We start from the raw sequence: 12,063 nt of genomic DNA, 5'->3' as shown, positions 1-12,063 counted from the left end.
GTGGTACCTCAGTCCCTAACAGTGCAGTGGTACCTCAGTCCCTCACAGTGCGGTGGTACCTCAGTCCCTCACAGTGTGGTGGTACCTCAGTCCCTCACAGTGCAGTGGTACCTCAGTCCCTCACACTGCAGTGGTACCTCAGTCCCTCACAGTGCGGTGTTACCTCAGTCCCTCACAGTGCAGTGGTACCTCAGTCCCTGAAAGTGCAGTGGTACCTCAGTCCCTCACACTGCAGTGGTACCTCAGTCCCTAACAGTGCGGTGGTACCTCAGTCCCTCACACTGCGGTGGTACCTCAGTTCCTGAGTGCTTTTGCTTGCCAACAATGTGTTCTGCAAGCAGAAGCACTCAGCGGAATTTTGTTTCTGTTTGCAAGCTCTGCATCTGGTGATGACATGACCGTGGCCATCATGTCTAGACTCGTCTATGACTTGAGTTCGTGAACAGAAGTACCACTGTGTTAATTTTTTTCTTTTTCCGGAACCCGGGATTGAACTCAGGCCCTTGCTCTTGCCAGGGAAGCGCTCATTCCACTGAGCCATCTCCCCAGCCCCCACCGCTGTATTAATTATGCCAACCCATGAACATGGCTGATGTCATCAATAAATAGACGCTCCCCTTTCCTGGAATGCAAACCTTACGCCACTCTGTTCTTGCTCTTCTGGGAAATCTGTCCAATTCCTACCACCCGACCTATACCTGGTCAACCCGTCTATGTGGACAAAGCTAGGAAGAAAGCGCCCCCATCCTGCCTGCATGGTAAACCACCCCCTTCTTCCTGCCACCACCTGGGGAGCAGGCCCCCCGAGGAGACCTTTCCCTGTGTCCCCACTTAGCTCTTCCGCTGGATTTCCTCTTGAGAACCTCAGAGCTCCAACTTGTTGCCTGTGGAATGCTAGACCATTGCAGAAATCCCTGCCCGTAGCTGTGCGTTTACCCCACAAAGAAGGGCAGAGTGGGAACCAACCGTGCACCTAGAGCTAGAATCACACGGACCAAGCGTGCTGTCCTCACCTCTCACGCAGCTGAGTGACTCATTCTGGAGCGTATAAGTCTTTTAGGTAGAGAAAATGCATCAAATTATTAATTTTATCAGGCACAAAATCAGAATCAAAACATGAGCTCGGGTGTGCCCCCACTCGGCTCCAGGGCCTTTCCTTTGCAGTCACTCTTCCCTCGGGACTTTTTTAAGTAGAGTAAGGACATTGGCCCAAGCAGTGCCGTAGCATCAGCTGTAGACCCCGTGTAGTGCAGCCTGTCGTCATGCTCAAAATGAACTTGTACTCATGGGCTAGACACTGGGAACGGTCTTTTCCCCTTCCCCTCTCTGGAAGCCACCATCCTGCTCTGCCTGTGTGACCGACTGTTTTAGATACCTCATGTGTAAGGGAGATTGTCACAGGTCGTTTCTCTGTGCCTTTGACACTTAGCATAATGTGCTCCAGGGTCATCCATCTTATTCTAGAATGTCCCTTTTGTCCTGTGCCATACTGGGAAATCGAACCCAGGGCTTTGCACTTCCCGACATCCCCAGGCCTGCTGTGGAGGCCGTGCAGCCAGGCCCAAGGTTGGGGTTTTCTACTCTGGGTCTTGAGGTGCAGTTGGACACTGTGCCTGCAGTGGCCACCAAGTAGGCTTGAAAGGGGCTGTGTGTTTAGATCTGCGTTCCCCATCTTGGCTCAGTGTCAGCCTACCCCCAAGCTCAGGTTCCTGCAGCAGAGTTTCCAAGGCACCTTGTTCTTCCACTGGTGGAGGAACCTCCCTTTCTCTTGTGCCCCCTGCCCTACACTGAATGCCCATGGGGTGAGCAGGTCTGTGGCTCATTGCTCTCTTCCAGGTGGTGTTGATTAACGCCATCAAAGACGTGGCCAAGGCCCTCTCCGATCTCATTGGTGCTACCAAAGGAGCCGCCAGCAAGCCAGCCGATGACCCTTCCATGTACCAGCTCAAGGGGGCTGCCAAGGTGGGGTGGAGCTGTGTGAGGGGTAGGGGGGTCCCCAGAGAGAGGGTCGGGAGCACCCACAGCTGAGCGCCTTTCTCATCTAGGAGAGAGAGGTGTCTGCTTGTGGCACTCATGTAGAAGGAGTTAAGTACTCTGTTGTGTCTTCCTGCACAGGTGATGGTGACAAATGTCACCTCTCTTCTCAAGACCGTGAAGGCAGTGGAGGATGAGGCCACCCGGGGCACAAGGGCCCTTGAGGCCACCATTGAGTACATAAAGCAGGAGCTGACGGTAAGAAGCCCGCAGCCACCTCCCTCTGCACGAGTGTCTGAAGCCAGGGCTTCTCTGAGATTCTTGACGTAAAGGGGTTCTACCTGAACTCCCAAGCTAGGGAGACCCATGCCCCTGCCCTCGGTAGCACGCGCTCACTGCCAGCGTCACTGAGTTCGGCTGGGATCTCCTGGTAATTGTAATCAAGGAACTTATCCTTTAGAACAACCCAGCTTTAATTCCATTAAAATCACAGCATGAGCCACAGCATTACAGAAGGTTCCTGGCCATGGGGAAGGCCACGGGGAAACTCACAGTGGCCACTTACATGCACATACCTTGCGTTCTCACCACAGCTTCTGTGTATGGCCTCCACTGTCCACAGCCTCTCGTGCTGCTGCGCACGTGTGGAACTGAAGTGTTGGGTGCCTGCTCAGGAAAGCCGAGGTGCCTCGGGGTGTGGAGCTTTCCTTTGAAACCCCCCTCCCGTTGGTTTGTGTAGCCCTACAGATGTCAGCCTTGTTCTCTTTTGCTTTGTGCCCTCACTGCAGAGCAAGGATACCTGGAGCCACTATAGCAGGAATGCTAGTGTCTTCTGTGGCACCCTGAGGTTGTGCACCAACTCTTCCTAACCCCCACAAATACAGTTACACTGGCAATGAATGCTTTGATCGGAGATTTCTTTTTAGTAGGAACTCTGATCGCAGATGAGTCTGTTTTAGGGGGATGGGAAGGGTCAAGGAAACTGTCTGCTGCTGGGCGTCCGCCTTTAGAAAGTCACCTTCCCCAGTGACCTGAGGGGCAGCCGCGGAACGAGCAGTTCCCTTGGTATGGGGATGAGGGCTTGGGATCGCCCACCCTCTCCTCAGCAGGTCCAGCCCTGGTTGACAGGCTTAGCTCATATTTTAAAGGAAACTCTAAAGGCAGTAGGAGTCACTCAGAAGCTGCTGGGCTCACCTGGCTGCCTGGGCCAGATGTCGCCCACCTACCCAGGACCCAGGTTCAGGCAGGTGTGAGTGGGCCAGTGGTAGCGTGGAGTGGATTTGGAGCTTGGCGCTATCATGGGGAGTTACAGGCACATCGTCCTTCTGGACTGAGCAGGGTGATTTAGGGTTCAGCCAGCTTGTGGGTCTGTACGGCGTACCTGAAGGACCGTAGGGGTGTGGGGGCCTGGCCACGTGCCCTTCTTTCCATGGCGGTGCTCAGGAGCTCACGAGGTCTGCAGTCCTGGGGTGCTGGATTGCAGCTGCCCATTTTTCAGGGTGGTAACACTGGGCACCGGTGGCACCTGGCAGGAGCGCTGTCTGGGTCGTCCCTTCTGCTCTGGAGTCTTCCCTGCTAAAACATGGTTGCTTAGAGCCAACGATAGGCAGCCCCCACCTGCAGTGGGGTCTTCTGGGGCAGCGACAGGCACTCACCGGGCACACAGCCCTGGCACCAAAGCCTGGTGTTTAAAAGACAAGACCAGGTAGGCCTGAGCAGAAACAGCTTCATTCACTTGGCTGACAGGCGAAACCCAAGTGGGCTATTGACTTACCATGGTTAATTTATTTCAGCTCCTCCAAACGTGTGTGCATGTGTTTAAATAATTCAGTGTCACAGTGTCGCATTTGACATGAACACTTCTGCACAATTATGCAGTTATATTTGTGAGAGAGGCTGAGAATAGAAGGAGCGAGTGCTCCATCTCCCCAGCTCCGCACCCGCTTAGAGGGGAGGAGACGCACGTGTTCCTCCGGATCAGTCCTGCCGCAGAAGCAGCGCTGGGACTGTGAGTTTCTCAAAACTGCGGAAATACCAGCAGGGATGGGAGAAGAAACGTGGAAAGCTGCAGGGCCCTCCTCAGAAAGGGCAGTGCCATTGCCTGTCCCATGAGCACCAGTGTGGACGGCTTGTGCACACTAGGATCTGTCTTTTCTTTTTTTTCTTTTAATTTATGTGGTACTAGGGATTGAACCCTGGTCTTTGTGCTTGCCAGGCAGGCACTTAGACCGCTGAGCTATCTCCCCAGGCCCACAATAGAATCTTGCCCACAAGAGCAGCATCACTGTTCCCCAGTTAAATTTCTGATTTCCTGCTGCTTGACGATTTCTTCAGATTGCTGGCTTGGTTTTCACACACTGAGACCCAAGCCTGGCTGGAGAAAGATAAGTTACCTCTTGTCCTCTCGTCTGTAACGTTGTTCACCTCTTCCCCTTGTTGATTTCCAGGTGTTCCAGTCAAAAGAGGTACCCGAAAAGACAGCATCACCTGAAGAGTCGATAAGGATGACAAAAGGCATCACCATGGCAACAGCCAAAGCCGTGGCAGCCGGGAACTCGTGCAGACAGGAGGACGTGATCGCTACTGCCAATCTGAGCCGGAAGGCCGTATCGGATATGTTGACAGCTTGCAAGGTAAAGGGCTCGGTGTTGTTTCAAACAGTGATTGAGCCGTTTCCTGTCATCTGGAGAAGGGGCGGGGCAGGAGTAGCTATCAGGGAGCGGCTTCCCTGACTCCATTGTAAACCAGGGAAGGGCATAGGCATCCACGGGGGAAACACCACTCAGATATATGTCATCCACTGTTCAGTACTACAGCAGTCAGGGTGCCCCTTGCCAAGGCTAGTGGGGGACCCCTCTGGCAGCAGTAGAGGAGACTTGTGGGGCTGCAGGTGCGCACCAAGTGCCCTCTGCCCCCAGCCCTCCCCTGCCTCTCTGGCTTAGGCATTTTGTGCCAGGAAGGGTGTTGCAGTCTGTCACTGGGTAAGGAAGTGACTTGGAACCCAAGGTCTCCTCTCTGCACTTGACTTTCTGGGGAAACCTTCTGAAGCTTGGTGACAGGAGCAGCTGCTCCGAGCCTGCATGTGTGAGGAGGCTCTGGCCATCTTTACTTTTTATCCTTTAAGAAAATGAACTGTGACAGCACCACTCACCCCATGCCCCACCAAGCACCCAACCCCACACCTTTACCCTCGTGGGAACAGCACTGCCCCAGGACTCTGACTCCTGCTCAGGGATCCATGCATGAGGCCCCTACTGTGCTCAAGGGACAGGGAAAGGATTCACCTTTGGGGTCTGAGGAAGAGACTCCCTTGTGGTGAAGAGTTCTGTTGGGGTCACAGCTGCAGGTCCAGCGCAGATGGCCTCTTATGAACCCCTCAGAAGGAGGGTGGTTAGGAAGTACTGGGGGGCTGCAGGGAGCTGGCCATAGGAGACACTGTCACAGCTGGGGTCTCCTGGTATGGTGGAGAGTGCAAGGGTGGTCAGGTGGGTGGGCTGTTGTCATGAAGGGCAAGGCCAGGGAGTCTGGACACTGCCTGGAAGCCCCAGGTGCTGTCCATGTCAGTGGATCCAGCCCGCAGAAGTGGCAGCTCTCTAAGGGGTTACCAGTCCGGAGGGCTGGGCTCACCTGGCCTGCTGTGGCCCAAAGCATCGTGGAGCCACGCGGAGCAGCTCATGCTTGGAAGGGGCTCTGTGCGCGCTCTCCCATTTGACCCTGGCTGAGGACAAGAGTAATTGCTCCAGTGTGTGAGATGCTGCCAGAGGGCCACAGAGAGGATCAGTGACATCACCAATGTCACATGGCTCCCTCCTCGGAGAACCAGAGCCGGAACCAGCTGTCCCACCCCATGGCTGGTCTGGTTCTGCTGCCCTGACTATGATGCTCATGGGTGCTGTGGCTGACCGTTGGCAGGCGCTTCTGTCTGCACATTCCTGACCTGAAGTGAGAAAGAAAGCTCATGATTAGGCAGGCGTGGAAGTTCGGCCCGCGCAGATCCCCTGCTTTCAGGGGAGGAGGTCAGGTAGAGAAGCGCAGACCCTTCGGCCCAGCCTCAGCTCCCTTGGACCGCACCACGTTGGCTTGCAGCACGGCACAGGTCCCAGAGCTGCATGACCTGTAGGTTTGCCTCATGCAGTGGGATCAGACTTGATGGCAGGTGCCCCGCTGAGCCCTGAGCCGCCTAGCGGGAGAGGGCTCCTGAGGCGAGCCAAGGACCACGGGCCATTCCTTCTGTCTCCTGCATCCCTTCCCCCTTGGCAGCAAGGAAATGAGGCGGCTTGCCAGGAGGAGGCGCCTGCAGTAAGGCACCGTGTCCTTTGGGGAAGCGGGTCAGGATGAAAGTCCTGCACGTCACACCAGGGCCGTGTTGCCCTGCCTAAGCACAGCCTTGACACTGATGGGGCAGGCAGGACTGAGGCAGAGGCAGCCAGACCGACATGGGCTCCTCTCATCCTGGAGGAGAATCGGTCTGATCCCGCGCTCACCCAGCTGCCAAGTGAACGTGCGTGTGTTTCTGCCTGTCTCGCTCTCGTGTGCGTATGTTTTTATTAGCTACAGCCTCCCATCTGCTGTTGCCAGCGGTGTGGAGTGGCTGCTTCTGTTTTCACGTGAGTCCTGCCACCGGCTGCCAAGTGTTCTGTCAGTGCATATCGCCTTTCCACGTTATCAGATGTTCAGGGTGTCTCCATTTTTTACCGTGAACTTTCCTATCATAAACCTCTTTGGGCATATCTGGCCTACATCCTTAGGTTAGACTCCCAGAAGTGGAGTTAGAAGGCCAGTGATGCAACACTTGAGTCATTGTCAGATTGTTCCCTAGAAGGGTCTGCCAAGACACAGAGCCAGCTGGCGGACGGGGTCTCCTCACCCTCACATCTCCCACAGGTGGCCAGGAGAACCACAGTAGCCGTGGCTTCCCATAGCTTTGACCCCTCAGACAGCCAAGGGCCCAGTGCCACACTGTCGGAGGCACAAGTGCAGGGATGGAAAACACGGATCTGTGTCCAAAGCCCAGCTCTGGGCTCCTTGGAGTCTAACCCGGCTCCTCCATGGCAGGGGCGGGCCCCTCCTCCAGGGTGGGGACAGCAGGGAGGATGTGCCCCCATCCCTAGGGGGCACAGTCTGCGAGGCTGATGGGTGGTGCGTGTTCTCCTTCAGCCTGGCCTTTATTCTGACGTGTGGTTTCTATCTCCCTTGCGTCGTGGCTTCGTGCAGCTGTGTCCTTCGTGTATTTCTGAAGGCCTCCCCACCACGCTCTTTCCAGAGCAAAGCTGAAGGAGGCAGATTAGCCACGGGGTGTGAGATTGCCAGTGTTAGCAAATAAAAGACAAGCTATTGTGTACTTGTGATTAAAAGGTTTTTATTGCTGATCTGAAATTCTGGTTTAACTGGTTGTATTTTGTCTGCAATTGGGATATAATGGGTACATTTTATCTGTCACCCCGTGAATCACAATGCTATCTGACATGGTGCATCATGAACGGCTGGGGGTGGCAGGTGCCAAGTGCAGGAACTGGTGACACTCTGGTTTGCTTATCTCAGCATGTGTATAAGGGGTGAGTTATGTACAGTGCCGGGGCACCCTGCGTGCAGAGTGTCCCTGTGACAGAGCAAGCAGAGGTGGTAGGCAGTCTCCTGCTGATGACTAATTCTGAGTCGTTTCTGGATACTTCGGTGCATGTAGGATTTTTTAAATTTGAAAATAGGAGGGTGAGAGAGTGGAGAAAGAGCTGAACGCGGGTGCTTCTGTCAGAGTCAGCACACACGTGGAAATCTCCCGGGGAGGTGGGTGGGTTTCTCAGAAGCCAGGGGTCCAGCTGGCTGCACTGTGGCCGGGGGCTGACCCGCCAAGGCTCTTCCTGCTCTGAGGTGTCACCGTCCCTTTCTCTCTGCAGCAAGCATCCTTCCACCCTGACGTCAGTGACGAGGTGCGAACACGGGCCTTGCGGTACGGGACGGAGTGTACCCTGGGCTACCTGGACCTTCTGGAGCACGTGCTGGTGGTGAGGACGGCGTGGGGGGGAGCTGGGAGGGAGTTGTGGCACGGTCGCCTGGCCTGGCTGACTCAGACACAGTCTCCCCAGGTGCCTCCTGCGAGGCCGGAGCTGGGCTGAAGGGACAAGTTGATCAGGCCCTGGAGCCAAAAGTGCAGGATGCAGATCTTGGCAGCTGCCATAGAACCTAGGAGAGCCAAGTGCCGTCTGGCACCGGAGAGGTGGGAGTGGCATGGAAGAGGAACAGAGGGGGAGGAAAAGGTGTGGACAGCCGCAGCCAGCCCTGGAAAGAGCCAGGATTCTTGGGCCGGTGACCCTAGTGCATCCTGCAAGGACATGCGGGGGGGGGGGTCGTTGCCACTGCTGCAAGTGGCTCTGGCCTCCCATTACTGCCTCTATCCTGGAATGAAGGGCTTAGGTCATAGTCATAGTGACCGCCCTCCCCCGCCAGTGTGCCCGGCAAGGAGCTGCAGGCAGATGGCAGAAATGGAAGACAGCAGCTCAGAGCTGTAGGAGCCATGGCCACACAATTGCCCATCATGCAGCAGCCTCGAGCTGGTGCAGACACCCAGGTCCCGGGGCAACCGGACTCCCTGCACCCCAAGGATCTAACTGGGGACCCAAGAACCAGGTCCCAAGAGACTGTTCAGAAAAAACGATTGTCTCCCTTGCCCCCTGCTCTTCCAAACCTAAGACGGACACACAGTGGTCGCCCTTCCTGTGCATGGCCGCTCTCCCTACCCATTCAGAGATTTTCTCCTTTGTGCTGTACAACCATAGGAGCCAGCCGCGTGATCTGAGGCCCACAGAAGTTTGTGCCTGGGTTGAGGTCTCATTGCCATCCAGCGGTAGACCTGGGACCACATCCCAGTCGTCCATATTCTAGTTCAGTATCCATTCTAGTATTCTGCCACTTTATCCTTAAAAGTTATCCTCTGATGTCAACCTTTTTAGGTCTTTCGGGGGATCATTCTGTCTTTTGGGAACATAGCTCCTCTGGGGTTCGAGCCTTGGGCTCCCCCTGTACGAACCTGATGAGCAGAAATCAAGGAGAAGCACATGGGCTGAGAAGGGGACGTCCTTGCCTGGCACACTCACAGGCAGCGGCCTCTGCACTCAGCGCAGATCAGCGAGGTGTGGGACAGTGTCATTCGAGGAAAGTCAGTGAGAAGAGAATAAACCCAGCCAGACTTCACCAGGCGTCTGCTTCCTTCTGGAGCAGTAGCCGGCGGTCACCCCGATCTTCAGAGTAGACATTCCGAGATACAGGGTCTCACTACACAGCTCAGACTCACAGTGGTCCTCCTGTCTCAGCCTCCCCAGTGCTGGGATTACAGGCATGCGCCACCACACTCTGTTTCGGGGCCAGCATGGCATGCTCGGGGGTCCAGGAATGGCACAGCATGTGGTACCGGGATCGAACTCGGGTCCTTGCCCTTGCCAGGCAGACACTGAGACTGCTAAGCTATTTCCCCAGCGCATATATACTGTGTTTATATAGCCTGTCTGTAAGCATCTATCAAAAGTTGAATTTTATTTATTTTTATGAATTTAGGGTGGGCTCTACAGGTGTACGGGGTGTGTAGGGTCTTACTACGTAGATGAGACTCAGTGATTCTAATTTGTTCAGCCTCCCAAGTGCTGGGATTTCAGGTGTGCACCACCACGCCCAGTCTCAATCGGTGTCTCCGTGTGCCCCAGCAGCAGGGCTGGCACGGCAGGCTGGGGATCGAACCCTCGGCTCCTGCATCTACCTAAGCAGGCACTTTAATCTGCTGAGCTATCTGGCCGGCCCTAACAGTTGAATTTTGAATTACACATGGTAAGAGATTAACAACAAAAGTAGATTTTTAAAAAATCAATCATTACAGATATCCTGTAATAAGCACACTTAGGGTTACAGGAGCATTTCAGGAAGCCTGAGGCTCTGGGGCTGTTCACTCCAGGCATTGTCCATTTGCTTATTTCAGAGTGGGGTTGACCTCAGGGAATGTGGACAGGGTTTCCACCATGTATATCCTGAGTCCTTGTTATAGCTACACACTGGGCAGTGTCATGAAAACAGGAGATTTTGAGTTCAAATCCTGTCCATGCTGGGGGAACAGCTGCATGGCCCATTTGTTCCTGGGCTTCGGTTTCCTCAGCTGCTCAGCAGGCTGGGGTTGAGGTTAACTGAGCTTCTTGAGTAACCCAGGACTCGGGTCTCCCACCTGGAAGGTCTCCCGCCTGGAAGGGGCTGTTTCCAAGCTTGTAGCCACAGTACCCTCTGCTTGCGAAGGGTGGGTGCCCCCAGGCTCCCTCTCTCCTTGTCGTGCTCGTGTCTTTTGTTCCTGTCTGGCTCATGGAGGGGAGGGAAGTGCTGCAGAGACCTCCTTTCCAGTTTCCCAGTCCTCCCACCCCATTCACTGGTGCACTCACTCTGCAGATTAGTCACTAGCGTGGGGTTTGTGCGCCAGAAGAGCAGGTTCCACCCCTGCCCCAGTGAGTTGCAGGGCTGCTACAGGGGCAGCCACCTCCGGCTCCTCCTCCAGCAGCTGCACACCACAGAAGGGGGCAGGCGGCCTTGGAGACAGAGGGGGGTGCAGCAGTCCCTGTTCACTCTCAGGAAAAGGCAGCTGCCTAGGGAGAGGGCAACTCGTTTCTTACACAGAACTTTCTCCTACTGGAGAAGAAACAGCGCCACCCTGACAGGTTCCTCTCCCTGTCCCTCCCTGGCTCGGGCTGACCAATCCCTGACTGGGAGTGAGTTCTGCATCTGCCAGAGGTTTCCCCTCTGCTCGGAGCCTGCCTTGCTGGGCAAGCAGATGAGATGGGCATCCCAAGGTGTGCAGGGTGGGTCCTTCCTAGGGCTGGCAGATGGCTGGCACTGTCCCTGCAGGGAGGACAGGTTCAGGGTCTCTCGGATTAAAGAAGGTGTAGGAGCCATTCCCAGCTGCAGTCAGAGGGCCCTGCTAAGCAGTGGAGGAGTCTTGGGGACCGGCAGTTAGGAGGGAAGCAGAGGACCTCGCCTGTTTCCCAGGGCCCCTGCGTTGTGCCTGAAGGCTGCGCACGCTCCTCCTGTGACTGGTCACAGCTCTGTTGTTCTGGCGCAGACTGTTCCTGTGTCCACTACAGATGGGGAACGCAGACCTTGTGTGCTGTGGGCTCGGGTGCCGGCGTATCTGCTGAAGGTGTCCCTCCGCAGTCTCCGCTGTTGTGTGCGATCACTCCCCATTGTAGTCCGTGATTCGAGTAGACACAAGAAGGTTGCATTTCTCCCCAACTGTTCAGAGGATTTTGGAAATTAGTGCTAAAATGAAATTACTAGTAGAAGAAAGCTAAGTGATGGTAAAACTAATTTTAGGCAATACAGAATCACTCATGTCTGTCTCTTGCAGTAAGAATTTGGCTTTTGTACCTGGTGGGTGCCAGGCACTGGTGGCTGTGACAGCAGCATTGTGCATTTATTGTGTTTAGTGAGCTAGGCACTCTCCAGGGGGGTATTTTCTAATTTAAAAATATAGGAGGATAGCAAGCCTCTCTCCAGGGAATTAACATAAAGATACGAAAACAATTTCAAATTCCTAACTAAAAATTATAAAACCCCTGTGAGAGCTGTCACCTAAAGTGTGGGCTTTTTCCAGCATCCACGTTCTGCTGCTAAAGAGAAAGGCTTTCACACACTGTATTATCAGAGCAGGCTCTGCAGAGATCTAGGCTCAGGGGAGGCTGAGCCAGGAGTGCAGTGCTTCACCTCGGAGCCTGCAAGTTCCAAGTCTGAGGAGACCAGGCACCAGGTAGAAATCTGTGGGGAGATGGAGAAAACGAGAACACGTCCAACACAGGAACTTGTATTGAGTTTCAGAGGGAATTCCAGCTGACAGAATCGGTCAGCCAAATTGCTATTTTAAAGACATCAGAATTTTGTTCAAGCTCTCTTTTGGGGATTATATATTTATAGGTGATAGAAAAAAGCAATTAAGGCCGGCAAAATAGCTCAGAGGATTAAAGCACCTGCAAACATGAGCAGGGGCTGGGGTTTCGATCCCCAGGCCTGCTGTGTGGCCCTGCCTCTGGGACACACTGAAACGGCAATTGAGACTGGGTGTAGTGGTGC

General features: G+C 54.6%; 1 protein-coding gene across 10 annotated transcripts in view; it reads left to right on the top strand.

The window, feature by feature from the left end:
- The window catches only part of Tln2 (talin 2), a 433,269-nt gene that overhangs the window by 390,717 nt on the left and 30,489 nt on the right, over positions 1–12,063 (top strand). For all 10 annotated transcript variants that reach the window (XM_004628856.2, XM_023712443.1, XM_023712434.1 and 7 more), the window contains 4 exons: positions 1,837–1,962; positions 2,116–2,232; positions 4,422–4,607; positions 7,869–7,976. In XM_004628856.2, coding sequence (XP_004628913.1) covers positions 1,837–1,962; positions 2,116–2,232; positions 4,422–4,607; positions 7,869–7,976 — 537 coding nt within the window. The remainder of the gene's footprint in view (positions 1–1,836; positions 1,963–2,115; positions 2,233–4,421; positions 4,608–7,868; positions 7,977–12,063) is intronic.

Source organism: Octodon degus, unplaced genomic scaffold (assembly GCF_000260255.1).
Source record: "Octodon degus isolate 3935 unplaced genomic scaffold, OctDeg1.0 scaffold00026, whole genome shotgun sequence".
Taxonomy (NCBI): Eukaryota; Metazoa; Chordata; class Mammalia; order Rodentia; family Octodontidae; genus Octodon; species Octodon degus.
The sequence above is the reverse complement of the archived record's forward strand: the minus strand, read 5'-3'. Positions and strand labels throughout refer to the sequence as shown.